The sequence below is a fragment of the Triticum dicoccoides genome, chromosome 1B (genome assembly GCF_002162155.2).
Source record: "Triticum dicoccoides isolate Atlit2015 ecotype Zavitan chromosome 1B, WEW_v2.0, whole genome shotgun sequence".
NCBI lineage: Eukaryota > Viridiplantae > Streptophyta > Magnoliopsida > Poales > Poaceae > Triticum > Triticum dicoccoides.
In genome coordinates, this window is record NC_041381.1 from 481,295,834 (window position 1) to 481,319,141 (window position 23,308).

At 46.6% G+C, this 23,308-nt stretch overlaps 3 protein-coding genes across 3 annotated transcripts in view; 2 read left to right on the plus strand and 1 right to left on the minus strand.

Annotated features, from left to right (window-relative positions):
- Positions 1–1,023, plus strand: part of LOC119342820 — a 4,018-nt gene extending 2,995 nt beyond the window's left edge. The window contains exon 2 of the mRNA XM_037614173.1: positions 430–1,023. Within this exon, the coding sequence (XP_037470070.1) occupies positions 430–812 (383 nt within the window). The 3' untranslated portion in view covers positions 813–1,023. The remainder of the gene's footprint in view (positions 1–429) is intronic.
- A 6,077-nt stretch (positions 1,024–7,100) lies between these two features.
- On the plus strand, positions 7,101–8,578 carry LOC119342834 (probable aspartic proteinase GIP2). The gene has a single exon (XM_037614176.1). The coding sequence runs from the start codon at positions 7,120–7,122 to the stop codon at positions 8,425–8,427; it is 1,308 nt and encodes a 435-aa protein (XP_037470073.1). The 5' UTR covers positions 7,101–7,119; the 3' UTR covers positions 8,428–8,578.
- A 3,592-nt stretch (positions 8,579–12,170) lies between these two features.
- Positions 12,171–13,654, minus strand: LOC119342849. Its single transcript, XM_037614180.1, has one exon. The coding sequence runs from the start codon at positions 13,652–13,654 to the stop codon at positions 12,479–12,481; it is 1,176 nt and encodes a 391-aa protein (XP_037470077.1). The 3' UTR covers positions 12,171–12,478.
- Between the last annotated feature and the right edge of the window lie 9,654 nt (positions 13,655–23,308).

Below are 23,308 nucleotides of genomic sequence, written 5' to 3' on the forward strand. Positions count from 1 at the left end.
TAATGTGGCCTTCTCTCATAAATTTATTCGAATTCTGAAATGTTATTTTGTTGTTGTCGCATAATGCAACCACTTATCCACATAATAAAAGTGGAACAAACAGTTCGGGACATTTTTGCTCGGAGACGTAGTGATATGAGTAGTATTGACGCTACATATCTCTATAAATAGTTGTTTTTCCATCTGTGAATAAGTTGCTTTCCATTTCAACATTCCCACCTGGCACCTAGCATGCAATAAAATTATGGGTTTAATACTTCCAAACAATTATTCAAGTTATATTCATCATGCTGAAGTCAAACGTAGCCTTCTCAGAATGAGTTGTATATTTTCTGTATGGTGAATAGTGTTTCAGAAATATTTGTTGAACAGTGTCTCAGAATTGATCTTTCAGTTCGACTGAATCTTGCTGTGTTTGTTGTTTTCCAGGATACTCTCTGTTTCTTGGGCTAATTATTGATCGACTGCATCACTATATTAGGCAAATACGGGCGATGAAGAAAAACATGGAGACTGTGACAAAGCAGAGCAGGGTCTTGGAAGAAACAAAGCTCGGAGACTCTGAGGAAATTCAAGGATATCAGAAAAAGATTGGCAGTTTGAATGAACAGGTGCAAGTACTCAAACAACAGTCAGAATCTCAAACACAGGAGCTAAAAACTGCTGAAACGAACAATTTGGCTTTACGAAAACAATCTGAAGGTTTGCTTACTGAGTATGAGCGTCTAATTGCGGAGAATGAGGAATTGAGGAATAAGCTGCAAACAATGGAACTCCGCTTCTCCCGTTCTGACAGCAAGAAAAATACATAGTGAAGTGTACGTTTTACCTGTTGAACCTCGGCTACTGTAAATTTTTGTCCTATAATGTTATTCTGTGCATACTTATAGGTGTACTCTCATTGTCAGATCCAAAGAACATAACTATATCTGTTGGGTGTATTGTTTTGAGTCGAAACGGGTGGCTAATCATGTTATTCACCCGGAGAAGGAAATCTACCATATATGAATGTCTTTTTTGATATTTGCTGCCAGTCCATCAACAGATTGCCTCTTCATTGATCTATCACTGTCTCACTTTTAAGTTCTGTTGGCATATGAACACACGTCACCGGGTTGCCTGCCGGCAGCGTGATACGCAAGATGTGCCTGTGAGGTCTCTTGAAGATCCAAAACCCTCCAGACTGATCTGTATGAACCCTACAAAAAAAAAACTTATCTGTATGATATAATCTTATTTGTTGGCTTTGAAGGTCGCATATAACTTCAGATTGAGATGATCCAAAAAGAAAACCGGGGACGCATTTATGTGAACAAACTGGATAAGAATATTACAATGCTGAAGTTTTCCGCGCACACCGTCTGCACCCCTCTTAAATCCCGAAAGTTTCGGAGCAAATTTCTTCACGAACAACTCGTATGCCTCTATAAATCCGGACAACGCGGGGTCGGAAGATCCTGACGGCTCGCACGAGCAGCCAGCGCCCATGGGGAGTGGAAGGGGGCGGTGACCGACGCCGGACGATGCAGGATGGCGTGAGTGATTACGCTTGTGGCTGCTGTCGGCGTGGAGCGATTACTCTCGTGGCTGCCGCCGGTGCGACTGCTTTTCACCCCGATAGATGATGAAGGGTAGTGCGGAGCTCAAAGAGCCACCCTTGTCCAAACATGAGTGGTGGAGGGCGGAACTCGAGTCCTCCTCCGCAAGTGCTGCCCAACCATTTGGGTCCGGCTCGTTACCCGAGCCACGCTTGCCGCGAGCAAGGAAGGAGACAGACGGAAAAGGGTAGGAGACGAACAATGTGGCGTTCGAGCGTGTTGACCTGGGTTTAAGGTTTGATCCGGGAGTGCGGTATATGTGGGGTGAAGGAAATATGCCCTAGAGGCAATAATAATTTTTTTATTTTTTATTTCCTTATATCATGATAAATATTTATTATTCATGCTAGGATTGTATTAACCGAAAACACGGTGTCCCTAGTAAGCCTCTACTAGACTAGCTCGTTGATCAAAGATGGTTAAGTTTCTTAACCATAGAGATGTGTTGTCATTTGATGAATGGGATCACATCATTAGGAGAATAATGTGATGGACAAGACCCGTCCGTTAGCTTAGCATAATGATCGTTCAGTTTTATTGCTATTGCTTTCTTAATGTCAAATACATATTCCTTCGACTATGAGATTATGCAACTCCCTGATACCGGAGGAATGCCTTATGTGCTATCAAACATCACAACGTAACTGGGTGATTATAAAGATGCTCTACAGGTATCTCCGAAGGTGTTTGTTGGGTTGGCATAGATCAAGATTAGGATTTGTCACTCCGAGTATCAGAGAGGTATCTCTGGGCCCTCTCGGTAATACACATCATAAGAAGCCTTGCAAGCAAAGTGACTAATGAGTTAGTTGCAGGATGATGTATTACGGAATGAGTAAAGAGACTTGTTGGTAATGAGATTGAACTAAGTATGAAGATACCGACGGTCGAATCTCGGGCAAGTAGCATACCGATGGACAAAGAGAATTACGTATGATGTCATAACAGTTCGACCGATAAAGATCTTCGTAGAATATGTAGGAGCCAATATGTGCATCCAGGTTCTGCTATTGGTTATTGACCGGAGAGGTGTCTCGATCATGTCTACATAGTTATCGAACCCGTAGGGTCCGCACGCTTAACGTTATAGTATTATATGAGTTATGTGATTTGGTGACTGACTGTTGTTCATAGTCCCGGATAAGATCACGGACATGACGAGGAGTCTTAAAATGGTCAAGCGGTAAATATTGGTATATAAGACGATAGTATTCGGACACCTGAAGTGTTCCGGAAGGTACCGGGTACATATCGGGTCACCGGAAGGTGTTCCGGGCACCCCCGGCAAAAGATATGGGCCTTATGGACCAAGAGGAGAAACGCACCAGCCACTAGGGGCTGGTGCGCCTCCCATATGGGCCGAACCAGGAGGAGAAGGAAAGAGGGGAAGGGAAAGAAAGGGGGAGATTCGGCCTCCCCCTTCCTTCCCTCCCCCCTCTTTCCTTCACCCTCCGGCAAATATGGCAGGGGGCGCGGCCAAGGGAAGATTCCAAGTAGGATTCGGCCTACTTGGGCGCCTCCTGGCAGCCTTCCCTCTCCCTCCCACCTATATATATGTGGGTGGGGCGCCCTAGCACACACCAGATCAATTGTTAGCCGTGTGCGGCGCCCCCTCCAATGCTTACAACCCCGGCCATATTGTCGTAGTGTTTAGGCGAAGCCCTGCGAGGATCACTTCACCATCACTGTCACCACGCCGTCGTGCTGACGGAACCCATCTACTACCTCGACAACTTGCTGGATCAAGTGGCGAGGGACGTCATCGAGCTGAACGTGTGCAAAACTCGGAGGTGTCGTACGTTCGGTACTCGATCAGTGGATCGTGTAGAAAGTTCGACTACATCAACCACGTTGTGAAGCTCTTCCGCTTACGATCTACGAGGGTACGTAGAAACGCTCTCCCCCTCGTTGCTATGCATCTCCTAGATAGATCTTGCGTGCGCGTAGGCATTTTTTTGAAATTGCATGCTACGTTCCCCAACAGTGGTATCAGAGCCACGTCTACATGTACATGATATGCACGAGTAGAACACAAAGAGTTATGGACGGTGATCATCGTACTGCTTACCACCAATGTCCTATTTTGATTCGGCGGTATTGTTGGATGAAGCGGCCCGGGCCAACCTTACATGACCACATTCATGAGATCGGTTCCATCAATTCACATGCAACTTGTTTTGCACAAAGGTGGCTGGTGGGTGTCTGTTTCTTCTACTTTAGTTGAATCGAATTTGACTGCGGCCGATCCTTGTTGAAGGTTAAAATAGCAAACTTGATAAATCACCGTTGTGCTTTTTGTGTCGTATGTAAGAATGGTTCCTGTTAGAAGCCCGTAGCAGCCACGTAAAACTTGCAACAATAAATTAGAGGACGTCTAACTTGTTTTTGCAGGGAATGTTGTGATGTGGTATGGTCAAGACATGATGTGATATATGTTATTGTATGAGATGATCATGTTTTGTAATCTATTGGCAACCAGCAGAAGCCTTATGGTTGTCTCTTTATTGTATGAAATGCAATGCCATGTAATTGCTTTACTTTATTGCTATGAGTTAGCAATAGTCGTATAAGCAATAGTTGGCGAGACGACCACGACGCAACAATGAAGATCAAGGTGTCGAGCCGGTGACGACGGATATCATGACGATACTTTGGAGATGGAGATCAAAAGCACAAGATGATGATGGCCATATCATGTCACATATTTTTGATTGCATATGATGTTTATCCTTTATGCATCTTATTTTGCTTAGAACGGCGGTAGCATTATAAGATGATCCCTTCACTAAATTCAAGGTAAAAGTGTTCTCCTTGAGTATGCACTGTTGCTACAGTTCGTCGTGTTGAGACACCACATGATGATCAGGTGTGATAGACTCTACGTTCACATACAACATGTGTAAGCCAGATTTACACAAGCGGAATACTTGGGTTAAACTTGACGAGCCTAGCATGTAGAAACATGGCCTCGAAACACTGGATATTGAAAGATCGAACGTGAATCATATAGTAGACATGATCAACATAGAGATGTTCACCATTGATGACTACCCCATCTCACGTGATGATCGGACATGGGTTAGTTGATTTGGATCACGTTACACTTAGATGACTTGAGGGATGTCGGTTTAAGTGTGAGTTCTTAAGTAATTTGATTAATTGAACTTAATTTATCATGAACTTAGCCCTGATAGTATTTGCATATCTGTGTTGTAGATCAATGGCTCGTGCTACTGTTCCCCTGAATTTTAATGCGTTCCTAGAGAAAGCTAAGTTGAAAGATGATGGTAGAAACTACACGGACTGGGTCCGTAACTTGAGGATTATCCTCATTGCTACACAGAAGAATTATGTCCCTGATGCACCGCCAGGTGATGCACCTGCTGCAAGAGCTGAAGCAGACGTTATGAACGTCTAGCAAGCTCGATCTGATGACTATCCGATAATTCAGTGTGCCATGCTTTACGGCATAGAACCGGGACTTCAAAGACGTTTTGAACGTCATGGAGCATATGAGATGTTCCAGGAATTGAAGTTAATTTTTCAAGCAAATGCCCGGGTAGAGAGATATGAAGTCTCCAACAAGTTCTATAGCTGGAAGATGGAGGAGAACAGTTCTGTCAGTGAATACATACTCAAAATGTCTGGGTATTATAATCACTTGACTCAGGCAGGAGTTGATCTTCCAGTTGATTGTGTCATTGACAGAGTTCTTCAATCACTGCCACCAAGCTATAAAAGCTTCGTGATGAACTATAATATGCAAGGGATGGACAAAACAATTCTCGAGCTCTTCGCAGTGCTTAAGGCCGCTGAGGTAGAAATCAAGAAGGAGCATCACGTGTTGATGGTTAACAAGACCACTAGTTCAAGAAAAAAGGCAATGAAAAGAAAATGAACTTCAAGAAGAATGGCAAGCAAGTTGTCACTCCCGGAAAGAAACCCAAAGCTGGACCTAAGCCTGAAATTGAGTGCTTCTACTACAAAGGAACTGGTCACTGGAAGCGGAACTGCCCCAAGTATTTGGCGAATAAGAAGGATGGCAAAGTGAACAAAGGTATATTTGATATACATGTTATTGATGTGTACCTTACTAATGCTCGTAGTAGCGCCTGGGTATTTGATACTGTTTTGGTTGCTCATATTTGTAACTTGAAACAAGAGCTACAGATTAAACGAAGATTGGCTAGGGACGATGTGATGATGCGCGTCGGGAATGGTTCCAAGGTCGATGTGATCGCCGTCGGCACACTACCTCTACATCTACCTTCAGAATTAGTTTTAGACCTGAGTAATTGTTATTCGGTGCCAGCATTGTGAAGGAGATATGCCCTAGAGGCAATACTAAAGTTGTTATTTTATATTTCCTTAGATCATAATAAATGTTTATTATTTATGCTAGAATTTTATTAACCGGAAACTTGATACATGTGTGGATACATAGACAAAACACCGTGTCCCTAGTAAGCCTCTACTAGACTAGCTCGTTAATCAAAGATGATTAAGTTTGCTAACCATAGACATGTGTTGTCATTTGATCACATCATTAGGAGAATCATGTGATGGACAAGACCCATCTGTTAGCTTAGCATAATGATCGTTCAGTTTTATTGTTGTTGCTTTCTTCATGTTAAATACATATTCCTTCGACTATGAGATTGTACAACTCCAAGGCAAAAAAAATGAAAATTGAGAGAAAAGCTTCTCGTTCCTCCTGAGAAAAAAAGGGAAAAACTACTAGAAAACATCAGTGCCACCGCGGTTTCAGAGCCACGAGCAGCATGGTCCAGTTCCTTTCCGTGGCCTGCCCACGCTTTCACGCCAGGCACCAGCGTCGATCGCCTCGCCGGCGTGCGCGAGCAAAAGCTGCCGCGCGCGCGCTCCCGCGTGCTGGAGCTGGGACGCCACCCTGTTTTGCTCGCGCGTTGCACCACCTTCGTAAACTGAGCTTCCACCCCACCCACCGACCCACCCCATGGTTAACTTCATTTCATCCTCGGCTCGCCGGTAAATTCTCCGGATCGATCGACGGGCGCGGCATTCTCCGTGAAAACGACTCGCCAGCCGCACACGGGATGCACATTTGCCCACTAAACAAAGTATTTTTAGTCAGAGACGGGCGACAAATGGGAAGTGGTGGCACGTCGATGCGTCAGGATAATGTGCACATGGGGACGAGCTTCCTTCACTCCCTGCCCTGCCCTGCCCTGCCCTGCCTTGGATGCTGGGTCTCATCCTCATCATCCATAAACAAATGAGAATTTCGGCCATGCATGGACTCGTTCAACGAAACTAGTACGACCAAATACAGTTCCAGGCCCACTAGCCCAGTGCAGTCCATTCCGGCGTCTCGCCACGAGGCCTAGCCGCCACGCCACTTCCCCGCCTCCGCGTGCCGCGCTGTCCTCCTGTGCATGATCCCGACACCCTAACAGCGAGGTCAGGCAAACGGTGCTATAAAGGCCACCCTTCCTCGCCTGCGTCTGTCTCACTCACGTCGCCGTCTCTGCCAGCCCTCAACATGGCGCGTTCCACTCGTCTCGTCGCTTCCACCGCCACGGCTCTCCTCCTCCTCCTCCTGTCGGCGTGCTCGTGCCGCGCGGCCGGCGACAGCCCGAGCGCCGTTGTGCTGCCGGTGAGGAAGGACGGCGCGACGGGGCAGTACCTGACGGGCTTCCGGCAGCGCACGCCCCAGGTGCCGGTGACGGCCGTGCTCGACCTCGGTGGCGGCACGCTCTGGGTGGACTGCGACGCCGGGTACGCGTCCTCGTCCTACGCGCGCGTGCCGTGCGCGTCCAAGCTGTGCCGCCTCGCCAAGACCGGGGCCTGCGCCACCAGCTGCGTCGGCAAGCCGTCCCCGGGGTGCCTCAACGACACCTGCGGCGGGTTCCCGGAGAACACCGTCACGCGCGTCAGCACCGGCGGGAACCTCATCACCGACGTGCTGTCGGTGCCCACCACCTTCCGCCCGGCGCCGGGGCCGCTCGCCACCTCGCCGGCGTTCCTGTTCACGTGCGGAGCCACGTTCCTGACCGAGGGCCTCGCCGCCGGCGCCACCGGCATGGTGTCGCTCAGCCGCGCCCGCTTCGCGCTCCCGACGCAGCTCGCCGCAGCCTTCCGCTTCTCCCGCAAGTTCGCGCTCTGCCTCACGTCGACCTCGGCCGCCGGGGTCGTCGTCTTCGGCGACGCGCCCTACGCGTTCCAGCCCGGGGTGGACCTCTCCAAGTCGCTCCTCTACACCCCGCTCCTCGTCAACAACGTGAGCACCGCCGGCGTCTCCGGCGAGAAGGACAAGTCGAACGAGTACTTCATCGGCGTGACGGGCATCAAGGTGAACGGGCGCGCCGTGCCGCTGAACGCCTCGCTGCTGGCCATTGACAAGCAGGGCGGCGGCGGCACCAAGCTCAGCACGGTGGCGCCCTACACCGTGCTGGAGACCTCCATCCACAAGGCGGTCACGGACGCGTTCGCGGCGGAGACGGCCATGATCCCCCGCGTGCGGGCCGTGGCGCCGTTCAAGCTCTGCTACGACGGGAGCAAGGTGGGGAGCACCCGCGTGGGACCGGCCGTGCCGACGGTCGAGCTGGTGCTGCAGAGCGAGGCCGCGTCGTGGGTGGTGTTCGGGGCCAACTCGATGGTGGCCGCCAAGGGCGGCGCGCTGTGCCTCGGCGTGGTGGACGGCGGCTCGGCCCCGCGGACGTCGGTGGTGGTCGGGGGCCACATGATGGAGGACAACCTGCTGGAGTTCGATCTGCAGCGGTCGCGGCTCGGGTTCAGCTCCTCCCTGCTGTTCCGGCAGACGACCTGCAACAATTTCCGCCTTGGGTAGGAACAAATGGCATCCGGATGGGGTTGCAGAAGATGATTTTGGTGCTTGCGTTGTTCACACTGCAGTCGAAATTTGTTTGTGTGTTTCCCCTTCGGTTTTGTTTTGGCTGTTTTGAATAATCAACAGGAGATCGAACGATTTCCCTATCAGAGCAAGCGTTGTTTCTGCGTTTACATATCGATAACATCGAATATTCCATTACATAAGATCAAACGGATCAAAACAGGTTACATAATTTCAACAACATCGAATGTTCTCAACATTCATAAAGATCCACGATGCACGTTCGCATATGCCAGGCCCGTGTTAGATTCGTGTTCTTGTTTTTTTGATCAAAAGAGAGGGTTCCCTCCGATTTCATTAACGAAATCAACACCAAAGTAGTACAAAATAGATGATCCAATTTTATACTAACTTTATATTAAAGTTAGTACAGAATTAAGTCATCTATTTTGAAACGAAAAGAGTAGTTCACAACGGGACTGAGACGCCTAAACATCTCCAGCCATACAAGGTTCTGAAGCCAACAAAAGGGAACAACCATAAGCAGAAGCTGCCAACAAGGATGAACAAGCCATAACAAAGCAACAAAAAAACTCAGGAGCTACTATAAGCTACTGCCACTACAGCTAATCTCCAGCAGCTCCCAGTCTTCTCACGCCAGGCCTCTATCCATGCGACGTCTTGTAGACTTCATTTGCCGCCCGCTCTATTATTTTTGCCTCCAGCATCAGCATTTTTTACTCTGGATTTTTTCTCTGCAAAATAGACCAGTCAGTAATTCAATTGCACATCCTTCTGATAATCATCATGGGATCATTCAATTTTTTTGATCTAAACACCACATCATTTCTGCATTTCCAGATGGACCAAAACATCGCAGACATTCCAACTATTACTAGATTTTTTTTAAACTATGACGATTTTTATAGCAAATTCGAAAACTATACACCTTAATGCAGAAAAATCAGAAGTATCACCTTGTCGGACTCCTGTTGGCCGAAGAGGGACTTTTTGGCCTACCATTGGCCGAAGAGGGACTTTTCGGCCAACCATTGGCCAAAAAGAACTTTTCGGCCAACCGTTAGCCAAAGAGTCCCTCTTCAGCCAACACCAGCTCTACTATTTTAGAAAATTCATATCAATTAAGATTTTTAGTATTTTAATTTGATTCTTTTTACATTAGATTAGAAATTTTATGAAGTTTCTGTAGATATCAAGTTTGACTAGATTTGAAAGTTTGAATTTGAATTTTCATGAATTTACTCAAATCACTAGATTGCCTATAATTTGAGCTAGGAGTACTCTTTTTAGATGGTTCTTTTTGCTACTAGTTCTTTGTGACTATGTTTATCAATAGTAATTAAATGGTGAGTTTTAGGATTATTTAAAATTAGGTTTTTACGAAAACAGTTCTGTTTTAGTGTTTTATAGGTTTTGTGCTATTTCTTTTAATTTTAATTGCTTTAAATTGTTTTCTTTATTTTTTGACATATTTAGTTTGTGTTAAGTTATTAGTAGATATTTTATTTGTAGTATTTTTTTGTGTTTTATTTCTTTTATCCTCCATTTTCTTTCCCATCGTTCTTTCCCTCCATTTTCTCCCGCTATTTTCTTTGCCGCCATTTTCTCCCGCCATTCTCTCCCGCCATTATTTGCCGCCATTTTCTTCTGCCATTTTCTTTTCTGTCATTTTATTTGCCGCCATTCTCTCCCTCCATTTTCTCCCGCCATTCTCTCCCACCATTTTCTTTCCCGCCATTCTCTCCCGCCATCTTCTTTCTCGCCATCTTCACTTCTCAACTTATAAAATGAGCCTCATGGTGTCCACGACCGTAGATAACATCGTCTGACACGGTCTGTGTCTCCTGCGTCGGTGCTGCTAGTAGAGTGTGAAACACTGTCTGAGAGAAGTCATAAGTGTTTGCAGCTTCGTCATCATCATCGAAGAGTGTTTCACACTTATGACTTCTCTCACACAGTGTTTCACACTCCACATGAAGGCATCATAGTCATCCTTCGTCGATGCATCACTCCTTAGTGTGGCGGGAGAGAATGGCGGGAAAGAAAATCGCGGGAGAGAATGGCGGGAGAAAATGGTGGCAAAGAAGATGGCGGGAAAGAAAATGGAGGGAAAAAGATAGTGGAAAAGTATTTTTTTTTCATGTATAAAACGACAATGACTGTACATGATTTATAAGGCGCTTTAAAATATAAACTCGTATGAAGCTCAAAACAAGTTTTCTAGTAGGATAAAAGAAATAAAATAAAAAAAACACTACAAATAAAATAGCTACTGATAACTAAACAGAAACAAAAAGAATATGTAAAAAAACTAAAGAAAACAATTTAAAGCAATTAAAATTAAAAGAAAAAGCATAAAACCTATAAAACACTAAAACAAAACTGTTTTCATAAAAACCTAATTATAAATAATTATAAAATCCGCCAATTAATTACTGCTGATAAACAAAGTCACAAAGAACCAGTAGCAAACAGAATCATCTGAAAAAATACTCCTAGCTCAAATTATAGGCAATCTAGTGATTTGAGCAAATTCATGAAAATTCAAATTCAAACTTTCAAATCTAGTCAAACTTGATATCTACAGAAACTTCATAAAATTTCTAATCTAATGCAAAAAGAATCAAATTAAAATACTAAAAATCCTAATTGGTATGAATTTTCTAAAACAGTAAAGCAGGTGTTGGCCGAAAAGTCCCTCTTCGGCCAACAGGAGGCCGACGGGGTGATACTTTTGATTTTTCTGCATTATGGTGTATAGTTTCCGAATTTTCTATAAAAATCATCATAGTTTCAAAAAAAAATCCTATTACTAGCTGTTTTTGTGTTTTCTGGAATGTTTTGATCCACCTTGTTAGGCAGTCATTCAGAGTCTATGGAATATTTTGGAGATCAAAGGAGCATTTAACAAGACTCCACATTAATCTAGCCGCAGAACAGGAGAAAAACAAGTGATCAATAGATTCTTCTTTCCCACAGAAGACACAATTTTTACTCCCTTTCCAACCTCTTCTAGCCAAGTTATCTTCAGTCAGGATGCTTTTCCTAGCCAAAAGCCAGAGAAACATCTTGATCTTGGCTGGGGTTTTAATCTTCCAGAGGAATTTGGGTGGGAAACCCATATCATTTTTAATAAGAAAATCATAAAGAGATTTCACAGAAAATTTCCAATCTTTAGTTTGGATACAACAGAAGGCCAAGTTTGGAGACTCAAAACTCTCTGACTTGCTCTATCCTGTCCTCGATCAGGTACAACATTAACATACAGACCAAGATACTCGTTCGGCGATCCGGAACAAGAGAAGTTTAGTGTTATGTCTGATAAGGCATGCAACAATTCCGGTTCTGGACTGGCTTACCCTTCTATATTTTCAACATAACTGAAAGTCTGAAGTCTGAAGCAGTTGATAGTACAATGCAAACCGAAAGGAAATCCATAAAGCTTCAAGGGCAAAGATCATTGTTTCAGGAATAGGGATGTCTCTCTAGAATAGACCTTGCCACAAATAGGGGTGGGGTGTCCATGTCTCTCTAGGATAGACCTTACCATGTGTAATATTCCTGGACGTGAACAGATCCGCATTTCTTAGACCAAAGAGCAAGTTCATCCCGCCCACATCTGTTGGTAAACATCAGCACTACATCTAGGGAGAGGAAATAGCAAGTGCAAGTTCTCTACTCTGGACAACACGACAGCATTATTTATTTGAAAGAACCAGAGACTTCAGATGAGTAGTGGAAAGAGTAAGATGTAAAGATCAACACAGGGTTTACATCAGGATGTAGTTCTTATTGAAATCTCTAAAAGGCTTATATTTAGAAACGGAGGGGTAGATTTTAATAGGCCGCAGGACACAAAATGACAGTTGTTAAACTACAAATGTAGTTGATACTCAGTAAGGGCTACCAATAGGGCAAAATTGTCCCTGAAGCACTGTTAGAATCATGGATCATGTCTTGATCTTTAACATTGGCACTAGAAACATAAGCCTAATCTAGAATTATACCAATCTAGAAGAAGACCGGCCTATTTGAATCCTTCAAATCTGATCTTACCCTCATATGCCTTAACAACATCTGGCACATCATCAGCGTGCCTCAGCACAAACCTGGTCGAGAAATTCCCGGAACTGCCAAGCAAAGCCTGAAGCAACTTGATACTATATCTCTGAATCCTCCCCTCCCTCATCAACACACTCAGCACGGCGCACCTCGGCAGGATGCACTTCTCCAAGCTATAAGCTAGAACCACAGGCCGCGCAATTACATCACGTATTCCGAGCTTCAGCTCGTCCAGCAGGAACCGGACCTTCTTGTTTATGCTCTCATCGGTGAAAAGGAATATCGTGGGCTGCTTCTTGAAGGCCTCCAGCACCTCACCCTCTGACAGCCCGAAGCTCTGGTAAAATGCCAGTTTCCGCAGCCATGACTCCCTCTTCAGACTGGACATCGCACGGAAGCAGTAGAGGAAGCGCGGGTCCAAGATGGACATGCCCATCGCCTTGAGTTCCTCGAAGATTTCGCCGATGCGATACGGTGACGACATGAGCACGCCCAAGTGGATGACGAGGAGCTTCGAAATGTCGGCCTCTCCGAGGCCGCCCCGGCGGAGGGCTTCCACGGCGGGGCGCATGTTGTTGTTGAGGTCCACAGAGAGGGCGCGGGGGGCGCGGTGGAAAGCGAGGCGGAGGTTGTCGTCGCTGCCGATGATGCCGCGGAGGAACTGGATGGCGGGGACGAGGTGCTTGTCGAGGCTGCGTCCGAGGAGGAAAGGCTCGGAGGCGAGCTTGCGGGGCTCGAAGCCTAGGGAGGCGAAAAGGTCGAGCTTGGGGCGGAGGATCCGCTCGGGGTCAAAGACGAGGAGAACCGGGGCGCTGCGCAACGCCCGGACGATGTCCGCGTCGGTGAAGCCATAGAGCTTGAGGAGGGCGCGCACAGCGTCGGCCTTGTCGGTGGAGCGGATGCGGAGGTGCTGAGAGGTAGTGGCCGCGCCAGCGGCGGTGGGGGAGAGGCCGCGCGAGATGAGGTAGGAAACGGAGTCGGGGCAGGGCTCCGGGCTCGGGGCTTCGGCGACGGCGGGCGAGGTGTGGCAGTGGGCGAGAGGGATGGTGCCAGGGATGAACTCGAGGGGGTTTGTCCTGCCGCCACCGCCAGCGGTTTGATGGATTCGGAGGGGCCGCCGCCGGCAGATGGAGGCGAACATGATGGATGGGGCGGACTAGTGTGGGGGGACAGGGGCGGCCTCCGGGGGACGAGTTAAAAACTTAAAATCACACAGCCACCACGTTGTGTCACGATAACCCACTATTTACTAGTGACATTTTGCATTGAACCAAAATCTTGACAGTGACAAAAACACCGGGTCATTTTTTGAGCACGTTTTGACATGACTGATCCCTCGCAGGCCGACAACAGCGACGGTGCGGATCGGAAGCACGTGAGCCGACCCGGTCGGACATACGTTGTTGGGCTTGTTCGTTCCGTAGCATTGTCCTACCGGGTCGTTCACTAAGTAGCAGATCGCCGCTGGTTGTGGTGGCCGTTCACTACTTGAGGTGCCGCCCGTTCGGTTTTCCATGTCTCTGGAAAACCCCCGTCGTCGTCCTTCCACCGCATTCACGAGCCGCCACGTCGCACGGAAAACCACCCCGCCTCCAGCCTCTCTCCTATTGCCTCTCTCATCTCACCTCTCACTGCCACCGCCGATGGCGAAGTCCAACCACGGTTGGGAGAGGGCGGTTTAGGATGGGCCGACAATGATCCAATGAAGAAAGCAGTCAACCGGGAGCTCGCCTAGCGGTTCAAGAGTGCCCCCGCTCCCGTCAACCACGGTAGAGGCCTTGTGCCGTCGCTCACGAATGACGAGAGGAAACACGTCTTCTCGAGGGCAAGGGTTGTTGGGAATGGTTGCATGGAAAACAAAAAAAATTCTACACACACACAATGATCTATCTACGGAGATGCATATCAACGAGGAGGGAAGTGTGTCTACGTACCCTCGTCGACCGTAAGCGGAAGCGTTTCACAACGCGGTTGATGTAGTCGAACTTTCTTCGCGCTCCACCGATCGAGTACCGAACGTACGACACCTCCGAGTACTGCACACGTTCAGCTCGGTGACGTCCCTCGCCTTCTTGATCCAGAAAGACGTCGAGGTAGTAGATGAGTTCCGTCAGCACGACGACGTGGTGACGGTGATGGTGAAGTGATCCTCGCAGGGCTTCGCCTAAGCACTACAAAAATATGACCGATGGTGTAAACGATGGAGGGGGCGCCGCACACGGCTATGCAATTGTCTAGGGTGTGCTAGGGGCGCCCCTCCCCCCACATATATATAGGTGGGAGGGGGAGGGGAGAGGCCAGGAGGCGCCCCAAGTAGGACCGAATCCTACTTGGGTTCCTCCTAGGCCGGCCACCCCCTTCCTTATTCACTAGAGGGGGAAGGAAAGAGGAGGGGGAGAAAGGGAAGGGGGAGTCCGAACCCCCCCTTTCCTTTCTCTTCCCCCCTTTCCCTCTCCCTTTGGTTCGGCCCATATGGGGGCGCACCAGCCCCTAGTGGCTGATGTGTTTCCCCTCTTGGCCCATTAGGCCCATATCTTTTGCCGGGGGTGCCCGGAACCCCTTCCGGTGAGCTGATATGTACCCAGTACCCTCCAGAACACTTTCGGTGTCCAAATATTGTCGTCCTATATATCAATCTTTTCCTCTCGACCATCTCGAGACTCCTCGTCATGCCCGTGATCTCATCCCGAACTCCGAACAACTTCCGGTCACCAAATCGCATAACTCATATAATACAATATCATCATCGAACGGGACCCTACAGGTTCGAGAACTATGTAGACATGATCGAGACACCTCTCTTGTCAATAACCAATAGGGAACCTGGATTCTCATATTGGCTCCTACATATTCTACGAAGATCTTTATCGGTCGAACCTTAATGACAACACACGTAATTCCCTTTGTCCATCGGTATGTTACTTGCCCGAGATTCGATCGTCAGTATCTTCATACCTAGTTCAATCTCATTACCGGCAAGTCTCTTTACTCGTTCCATAATACATCATCCTGCAACTAACTCATTAGTCACTTTGCTTGCAAGGCTTCTTATGATGTGTATTACCGAGAGGGACCAGAGATACCTCTCCGATACTCGGAGTGACAAATCCTAATCTCGATCTATGCCAACTCAACAAATACCTTTGGAGATACCTGTAGATCATCTTTATAATCACCCAATTACGTTGCGACGTTTCATAGCACACAAGGCATGCCTCCGGTATCCGGGAGTTGCATAATCTCATAGTCGAAGGAATATGTATTTGACATGAAGAAAGCAATAGCAATAAAACTGAACGATCATAATGCTAAGCTAACGGATGGGTCTTGTCCATTGGAGCATTCTCCTAATGATGTGATCCCGTTATCAAATGACAACTCATGTCCATGGTCAAGAAACGATAACCATCTTTGATCAACGAGCTAGTCAAGTAGAGGCTCACTAGGAACACAGTGTTTGTTTATATATGCACACATGTATTTAGATTTCCGATCAATACAATTCTAGCATGAATAATAAACCTTTATCATGAATAAGGAAATATAAAATAACAACTTTATTATTGCCTCTAGGGCATATTTCCTTCAAGGGTGTGCCGACAGTTGCCATCATCGTCTCCTACATGCTGGAGTCCATCTTTGGCGATGTTCGGCAGTGGAACCGGTGGATCATGTATCGCCCTTTGAAATGCAGGTTTACGATAGATCCAGCGGATGCAGGCATGGTGGTCAAGGTCGTCGTGCCAGACCGTGTCAACCCCGAGTACCAAGTCCCCATCCGTAATCCCCATGCTGATGTGACTGTCATTTCCATCGACAAGGAGGATAAGCCAGAGGTGCAGGTCATGGCTCGCCCTCGCGTTGCACGGGCTACCGTCGAATGAGTGAAGGAGAAGCTAATTGATGTTGAGCTTTTGGCCGACGTGGATGTCCTGGTGAAGATGGAGTGGGAGGAGGAGGAGGAGGCAGAGCTGTTGGTGAAGAAGCAGAAGAAAGGGAAGGAGGAGGAGGCATAGCCGGTGGTGAAGAAACATAAGAAGGGAAGAAGGAGGAGGCATAGTCGGCGGTGAAGAAGTACAATAACAAAGAGAAGAGGAAGCCTCTACGCCACTCTACTCGCCTCATTGGTGCGACGCGGTTGCCTCGTTGTTCTACTCGCCTGACCATTGGTCACTGAAGATGATTTAGCCGTCAAGACTAAACTTGTTGTAGTTGTGTTGCTGTCAAAACTAAGTTGGTTGCATTCTAGTACTTTAGTAGCAGTGAAAAGTTTGTACTATCTGTAGTTGTCTGCCGCTTGCTTTTGGAACTCATGTACCATGGTAAGTAATTGTATTTGGCAGCATGCCATTTGTCAATTTGAATTTGCTGGTTTCTATACTTGGCAGCATCTCGTTTCTACTTCTCGGTACTTTTGTTTGTCAGCTATTTGAAGTTGAGACATGATTTCTTGTATCTGCATTGGTATTTCCCTGAAGAGAAGAGGATGATGCAGCACATCAACGGCAAGTACTTTCCTCGGTTATGAAACCAAGGTTATCAATCCAGTAGGAGAACCAAACTACACTATTTAAACGGATCCTGCATACAAACAACAAATACTTGCAACCCAATGCGTAAGAGGGGTTGTCAATTCCTCCTCGGTAAAAAGATAGATAAAATTTTATGAGATTGGATAAATAGATCTTGCAAAAACACAAAATAAAATAAATAAATAAAAAGTACATCAAGGTACTTTTGGGTTTTTGGAATAATAGATCTAAAAACAATATGGTAGAAAATAGACCCGGGGCCCGTAGGTTTCACTAGTGGCTTCTCTCAAGAAAATAGCATATAGTGGGTGTCGTGGAGTTAACACGTCAGATGTCCTAGCAGAAGGACTTAGTCGTGGAGCCATCGCAACGAGATTAGCTTAAAGGGGTTAAACCGGAACAAGGGACACGAGAGTTTATACTAGTTCGGCCCCTTACGGTGAAGGTAAAAGCCTACGTCTAGTTGTGATGGGATTATTGGGGTTTCGATGATTAGGGAGCGAATACGCTTTGCCTGAGTCTCGAGTTGTTGTTTCTTGTCCCTGAACCGCCGTCGGGTTGTCCCTTTATATACACAGGTTGACGCCCGGCCAGTTTACAGAGTTCCGAGGCCAGCTCATACAAGTGTCCGGCTCGGTCTCTTCCTTTTCCTAACTTACAACACAAGTTATACAACTATGGCGGTTTACAATTATGGGCCCTAATCTGCCTTTGGGCTCTGGGCCTCTAAGCTTTCCTAGTAGAGCGCCATCTTCTTTGTCTTCATGGGCTTCAATACGTATAAGCGTGAACCGACCCCTCCTGGGCGGTTTACACTCAGTAGTTATATCCTCAACATTAGGCCCCAGATTGATTTGAACCTGTTCATGTCAATCTTCAATACTTAGAAAAATTCCATGAACATCTTCTTACAATCCTCGTAAACCGCCATGATATCTTCTCCTTGTAAACTTTGGTAAACCGCCATGACGCCATCTTTTGAAATTGCAATAAACCCTCATGATGTCATCTCTATATAAAAAGGTTATAAAGATTCCCTTCATTTAATTAACTCCCGAAAATCGAGGCGACATCTGCGCCCCCTCTTGCCGCTTCAGGCTCCTCGATTCTCGCGCCTGCCGCTTATCCCCTTGCCTTCATAAATAAGACCGGGGGGTCCTTCCATTTCCCCCCTTGCCTCTTCGCATCTTCTTCCTCCTCGCGACCCCGAAGAGCTCAAGCATCACCGCCGCCGTTGACCCTTGAACCTGCATCGACTAGGCCGCTGCATCAACCTGTTCGTACCAGAGACCTTGCGACACTCCTCCGCCGCTACGTGGCCCTGGTAAGTATTCCCTTCCTCGAGTTATCAAATCTGCATTAGGGTTCTGAAGTTCTTCGGTGTTCATCAGCATTCATCAGTGCTCATCTGTTTTCCCCTAGTATCTCCTTGAATCTAGCTAGGCCTGACAGCTTCCTCTAGCGGCCGAAGCCGTAGTTTTAATCTGTCCCTCCATAGTATCTCGTTGTTCCTGGATAGATCCCATCTGGACTGTTAACGTTCTATCGTCACCATTTTTAGGGCTCAGAAAATTTTCTTTACTAGGCCGCGGTAGATCCAAAATTACAATGCCATCTTGCGAAACCTGTTTCTTCAGTACTTGGTAAATTTCAGATATGCTTCTTCCATTTGTAGGCGATTTAACCTTTAGAAAATGACAATCCGCCAGGTACCATTAGCCCTCACATAAACCACCACCTTAACTTGAGCATCAATATCCGGTTTATAATGCATATATGTTTGAATTAAATGCCCCGGTTTAACATCGGTTTGTGCACATCAATCTTGACCCGTGAACCGGCTTTTGCACTTCCTTTACAGTTTGTCTTTCAAAATGGCCAAGCAATTCGCCTCTTGCAACTGGGTTCCTTCCTGGATCACAGAGACACAACTCAATGGGTATGTTCTGACTGGCGCTTTGGCCAAGAAGGAAGTTATTCATTGGCGAGTCCCTGGCTCTGAGTGCCCTCCTGAACCTCAAGATGGAGAAGTGGGCGTATTTATGCAGCATCTAGACCGGGGATTTAGCCCTCCCGGATCAAAGTTTTTCCGGGATGTACTTGCCAGCTTCTAGCTCCATCCTCAAGTCATTGGACCGAACTCTGTGTACAATATCTGCAATTTCCAAGTGTTCTGTGAAGTTTACCTTCAAGAAGAACCAACTGTTGAGCTCTTTAGGGACTTGTTCCACTTAAACTGTCGAACTGAGTTCTCTGACGGCCCCAATACTGAACTTGGCGGAGTGTCAATTCAGAAAAGAAAAGAAGTTGATTTTCCTCATGCCAAACATCACAGCCACCCCAAAGATTGGAACCAAACATGGTTTTATTGTCAAAACACTGCTCCTACTGAAGAAAACCCTCTGCCGGGTTACCGTGCTCACCGGCTCAGCAATGGACATCCCGTGCCTCAGCAACTCACAGCTAAAGAACGTCAAACATATGCACCTCAACTTGCTAAGCTCTGGGCTTTCCTAGCAAACGACTTAACCGGCATTGACCTTGTTTGTTGCTGGGTTTCATGGGGTATCCTGCCTTTAAGCCGCCACACCAGGTTGATGCATGAGTATACCGAGGATATCAAGGACCCTCAACGGCACCATGAGATAGAGATAACTGATGATGAAGTCACTAAGGCTGTTAAGAAGATGCTGGATGAACCGATCGCTGAATGCAGCAAAACTGGGCTGCGTCCCTTTAACACCTCCAACAAACCGCCAGCGGTAATTTTTTATCTTTCTGCCTTTTTGATCCGCCTCCGCTTTAACACTGTTCTGATACTCCTTTGTTTATTCTTACAGGCCAAAGATCCTTTCTGGAAGAGGAAAAATCAGGACAAACCGCCAAAAACTCAAGACAAACCGGCGAGGACTGCTCGTGCCAAGAGCAAGGCCATCAAGAAGCCAACCAAGAAGAAAACAACCGAGTCCTCTGATCCGCCCGAAGACGTTGATGATTTGGAACAAGAGGTAGAACTTGACTCCCTTGGCTCATTTTTCATACATCTTATTGACAACGACCCTTACCAGGATGATGCGGAAGCAAGCTGTGCTGACAATGTAGAGGTAATCTCCCTTTCCTCCAATTCCGATCTTGTGCCAGTAAGAAAAATCCGTCGCGCAGTCCGGAAAGTGAAGCGTTCACATCCTTTCACTCCTTTGGATCCACAACATCCTGAAGCTCGTCGCACAACCCAGCATAGTGGCCAGCAAGTCACTTCTTCCGGTTTACCAGATACTCCAATCCGGAAACGCCGTGTAGAGGTCTCTTGTAATTCTATCAAGTCTTATCCCTTGGCGGGTTACTTTCGATATCCTCTTAATTCGTCTGAATCAAATTATCAGGCCACTGCCAACTCGTCCTCTGGCGATTCATCAACCACGCAAATGCCTCCCCTCAAGACCGTCCCTGGGTAAGTATAATAATGTTAACTTTGTCTTCTTGCATCAGTTTACCATATTAATCCTCTATGCGCCATTTTGTAGTGCCAAAGCCCGATTGAGCAAGAAGGCGAAAACAACTGCTCCCACTGATGAAGTTGAACCAGATAGGACCTCAGAAGGTGCTGGCGGAAATGTTGATGTCGCCATGGATGACCCTGTGCCACAAGGCCAGGCCACTGATGTTGATCCGCCCGAAGTTAACCCGGCGAGCCCTCATATCAATCCACCAAGCCCACAAGCCAATCCTCCAAGTCCGACTGCTAATCCGCCGAGCCCTGCCAAAGCCACAAACAAACCGGCGAGCCCAAATGCAGCAACTGATGATGTTGTGATTACTGGGTTTGGCCACTTCTCCTGGTAATCCTGTCGCTTTGGCAAAGCACAGTGCCAAAGTGGAATCTGCTGCTGAAGACAAAGGCAAGTGGAAGGCTGATGTGTCAAGTTATGCTAATCTCCCCGCTCAGGAACTTCATTCTGGATACCTAAACCGCCTATACACCAGCCGTGACTATAAGTCCGGTTTGGTTAATTTGATGAAGGAGCGTTATGAGGTAACTTCCAAGAACTTCATAAATTTTATTTGCACTACATATCAACTCAATTGTAGCCCCCAAGGGCCGGTTTATCTCTTAAAGATGAATCGGGACTTTAAATAAAAAGACTTTCAACTGTGTAGCCCCCAAGGGCCGGTTTATCTCTTCAAGATGAACCGGGACTTTCTGTTTCAAACTTGTCCTTTGTTGAATTCCTTCACCTTTGACTTTTATGATCAATTATGCATTAGCCCCCGAGTGCCAAGATTAATACTTGTATTGAGCCTTGGGACTTAAAATGATAGTCAAAATGAAAAGCAATCTGCATTAGCCCCCAAGTGGCAAGTATATAACTTGTTATGTGCTTGGGACTTTGAGAATTTTTTTTAACATCTTTATCATCTGTCTTGTGCAGGCTGACTTGAACATCAGAGATTCCCAGATTGCTGATCTGTAAGAAAACATTAAGTCCCAGCAGGCAGAAACCTCCAAGGCCAAAGATGAACTAAAGGGCGCTTTGACTGCCATGGAACAATTGAAGGATGGCTTGAAAAGTGAGCGTGCGACTTGGGAAACAGAGAAGGCAGCTCTCTTAAAGCGGGCTGAAGATGCCGAAGCAGTGCTTAAACCGGTGGCAGAGGAGCTAACTCAGCTGAAACATCAAGTCAATGCCATGACTTCAGCAATATTTGGTAAATACCTTTTGTCAACACCTTCCTTGAACATTTTTGAAGTTGCCGGTTTAACAGCAAATTCTTAAACCGCTTGCAGGTAGCCGTATTGCTCATCTGGGCTCAGATATGCGTATGAAGTTGAAGGCCGCCTATATGTTGATAGAACAATTGTATACTGGCGCTCAACGAGTCATCTGTGCATCTTCCTTCAACAAACCGGCACCAATCTTGATCAAGGATACATTGGCCAAATTGTCTATGACCCCGGCCCAAATAGAAGAGGTAAAGCGATCCGCTGCAAGAGCTGGCACTTTAACAGCACTGACACGGGCCAAAGCGTGGATTGTTGATCTTGATCTGGCAGATATCGCAAAAGGCTATCCCGGTCAACAAGAAGATGGATCAGACTTTGATAATGAAGCTCTCAAAGTCTTGACAAAAGAGATGCTCCCACTGGCAAGCCAATTGGCTGAGGAGGTTGATCTGTCTGTCTACCGGTCCAGCTATGACGCAGACGGCAAACGGGTTGACGCAGCTGTGAAGGAAGCTCAGAATCTAACCCCTCCAATCCGAAAGCACACCTATGCCCCTGACATTAAACCGTCCAACCTTATAAGCAACGAAGCTGTCTTTCAAGCCTTAACCAGGATTGATTGGACCACCCTTGACTTCCAGCCACTGGGTGAGGTAGAGGAAGTTGAAGCGGCGCGAGATGATCCTTCAACTTCACGTTAGCCTGGTGCTGAATCATAATCCGCCAGTCGGTTTGATATTTACGTGTTGCAGGCAACAAACAATTATTCTTTTGGGCATCAAAGCGCCTTGTACTAGGCTAGTTGAAATACTTTGCTCTTCTGCCATCGTGCACTGCTACCTGATACTGTAATCCGGCATGATTGTTTTGTGCTTGCTTTATTTGCCTTGGTATTTCGTATAAAATCCTGCTTTCTGCATTTAAACACTTAAACATGTCTTGGCGGTTTACCGCATGACGGGTTATGATACCCAATACAGAACCATAATCCTCATAACCAAGGTTATAAAGTAATGAAATATGAAATATATCATACTTGTGATATTAAATCACTTTTGTTGGTTCACCAACTTGTTTACTAAGGGTGATAAACCAAACTTTGAGTATTGGAAAATACCCACCGCATTGTGCTGGTGCGTAATAAGCCATGCCGTGTATTGATAAACACCGGATGGTCATCCTGGCGACTTATAGTCAATGCCAGACCGGATTGAGAGATGCCGGTTCATAATTGATTAGGTGATAATAGTTGATAACTGTAAGCCACACCGGGTTAAGAAACACCGGGTTGAGATGAAGACATATAGTCTGGCCGGGTCAAGAGACGCCGGTTTACCTTAGAACCTTATCAAATAGAGATAAAACTTGCAAAAAACAAAATCAAATAAAACTTGTAGTCGAGGCTTTCGAGGGCTGCCAGGCCCAAGTTCGAGGCTTTTCGTGGGCTGCCAGGCCACTGAGTTAAACCATTTAACAAAGCCTTTTAAGATGGACCTCCAACTAACCAATCGTCGTTTTAACTTTGACAAGTTCAGGGTCT

Coding starts and splice junctions, on each gene's coding strand:
- LOC119342834 (XM_037614176.1), top strand. CDS start 7,120: ATGGCGCGTTCCACTCGTCTCGTCGCTTCCACCGCCACGGCTCTCCTC.
- LOC119342849 (XM_037614180.1), bottom strand. CDS start 13,654: ATGTTCGCCTCCATCTGCCGGCGGCGGCCCCTCCGAATCCATCAAACC.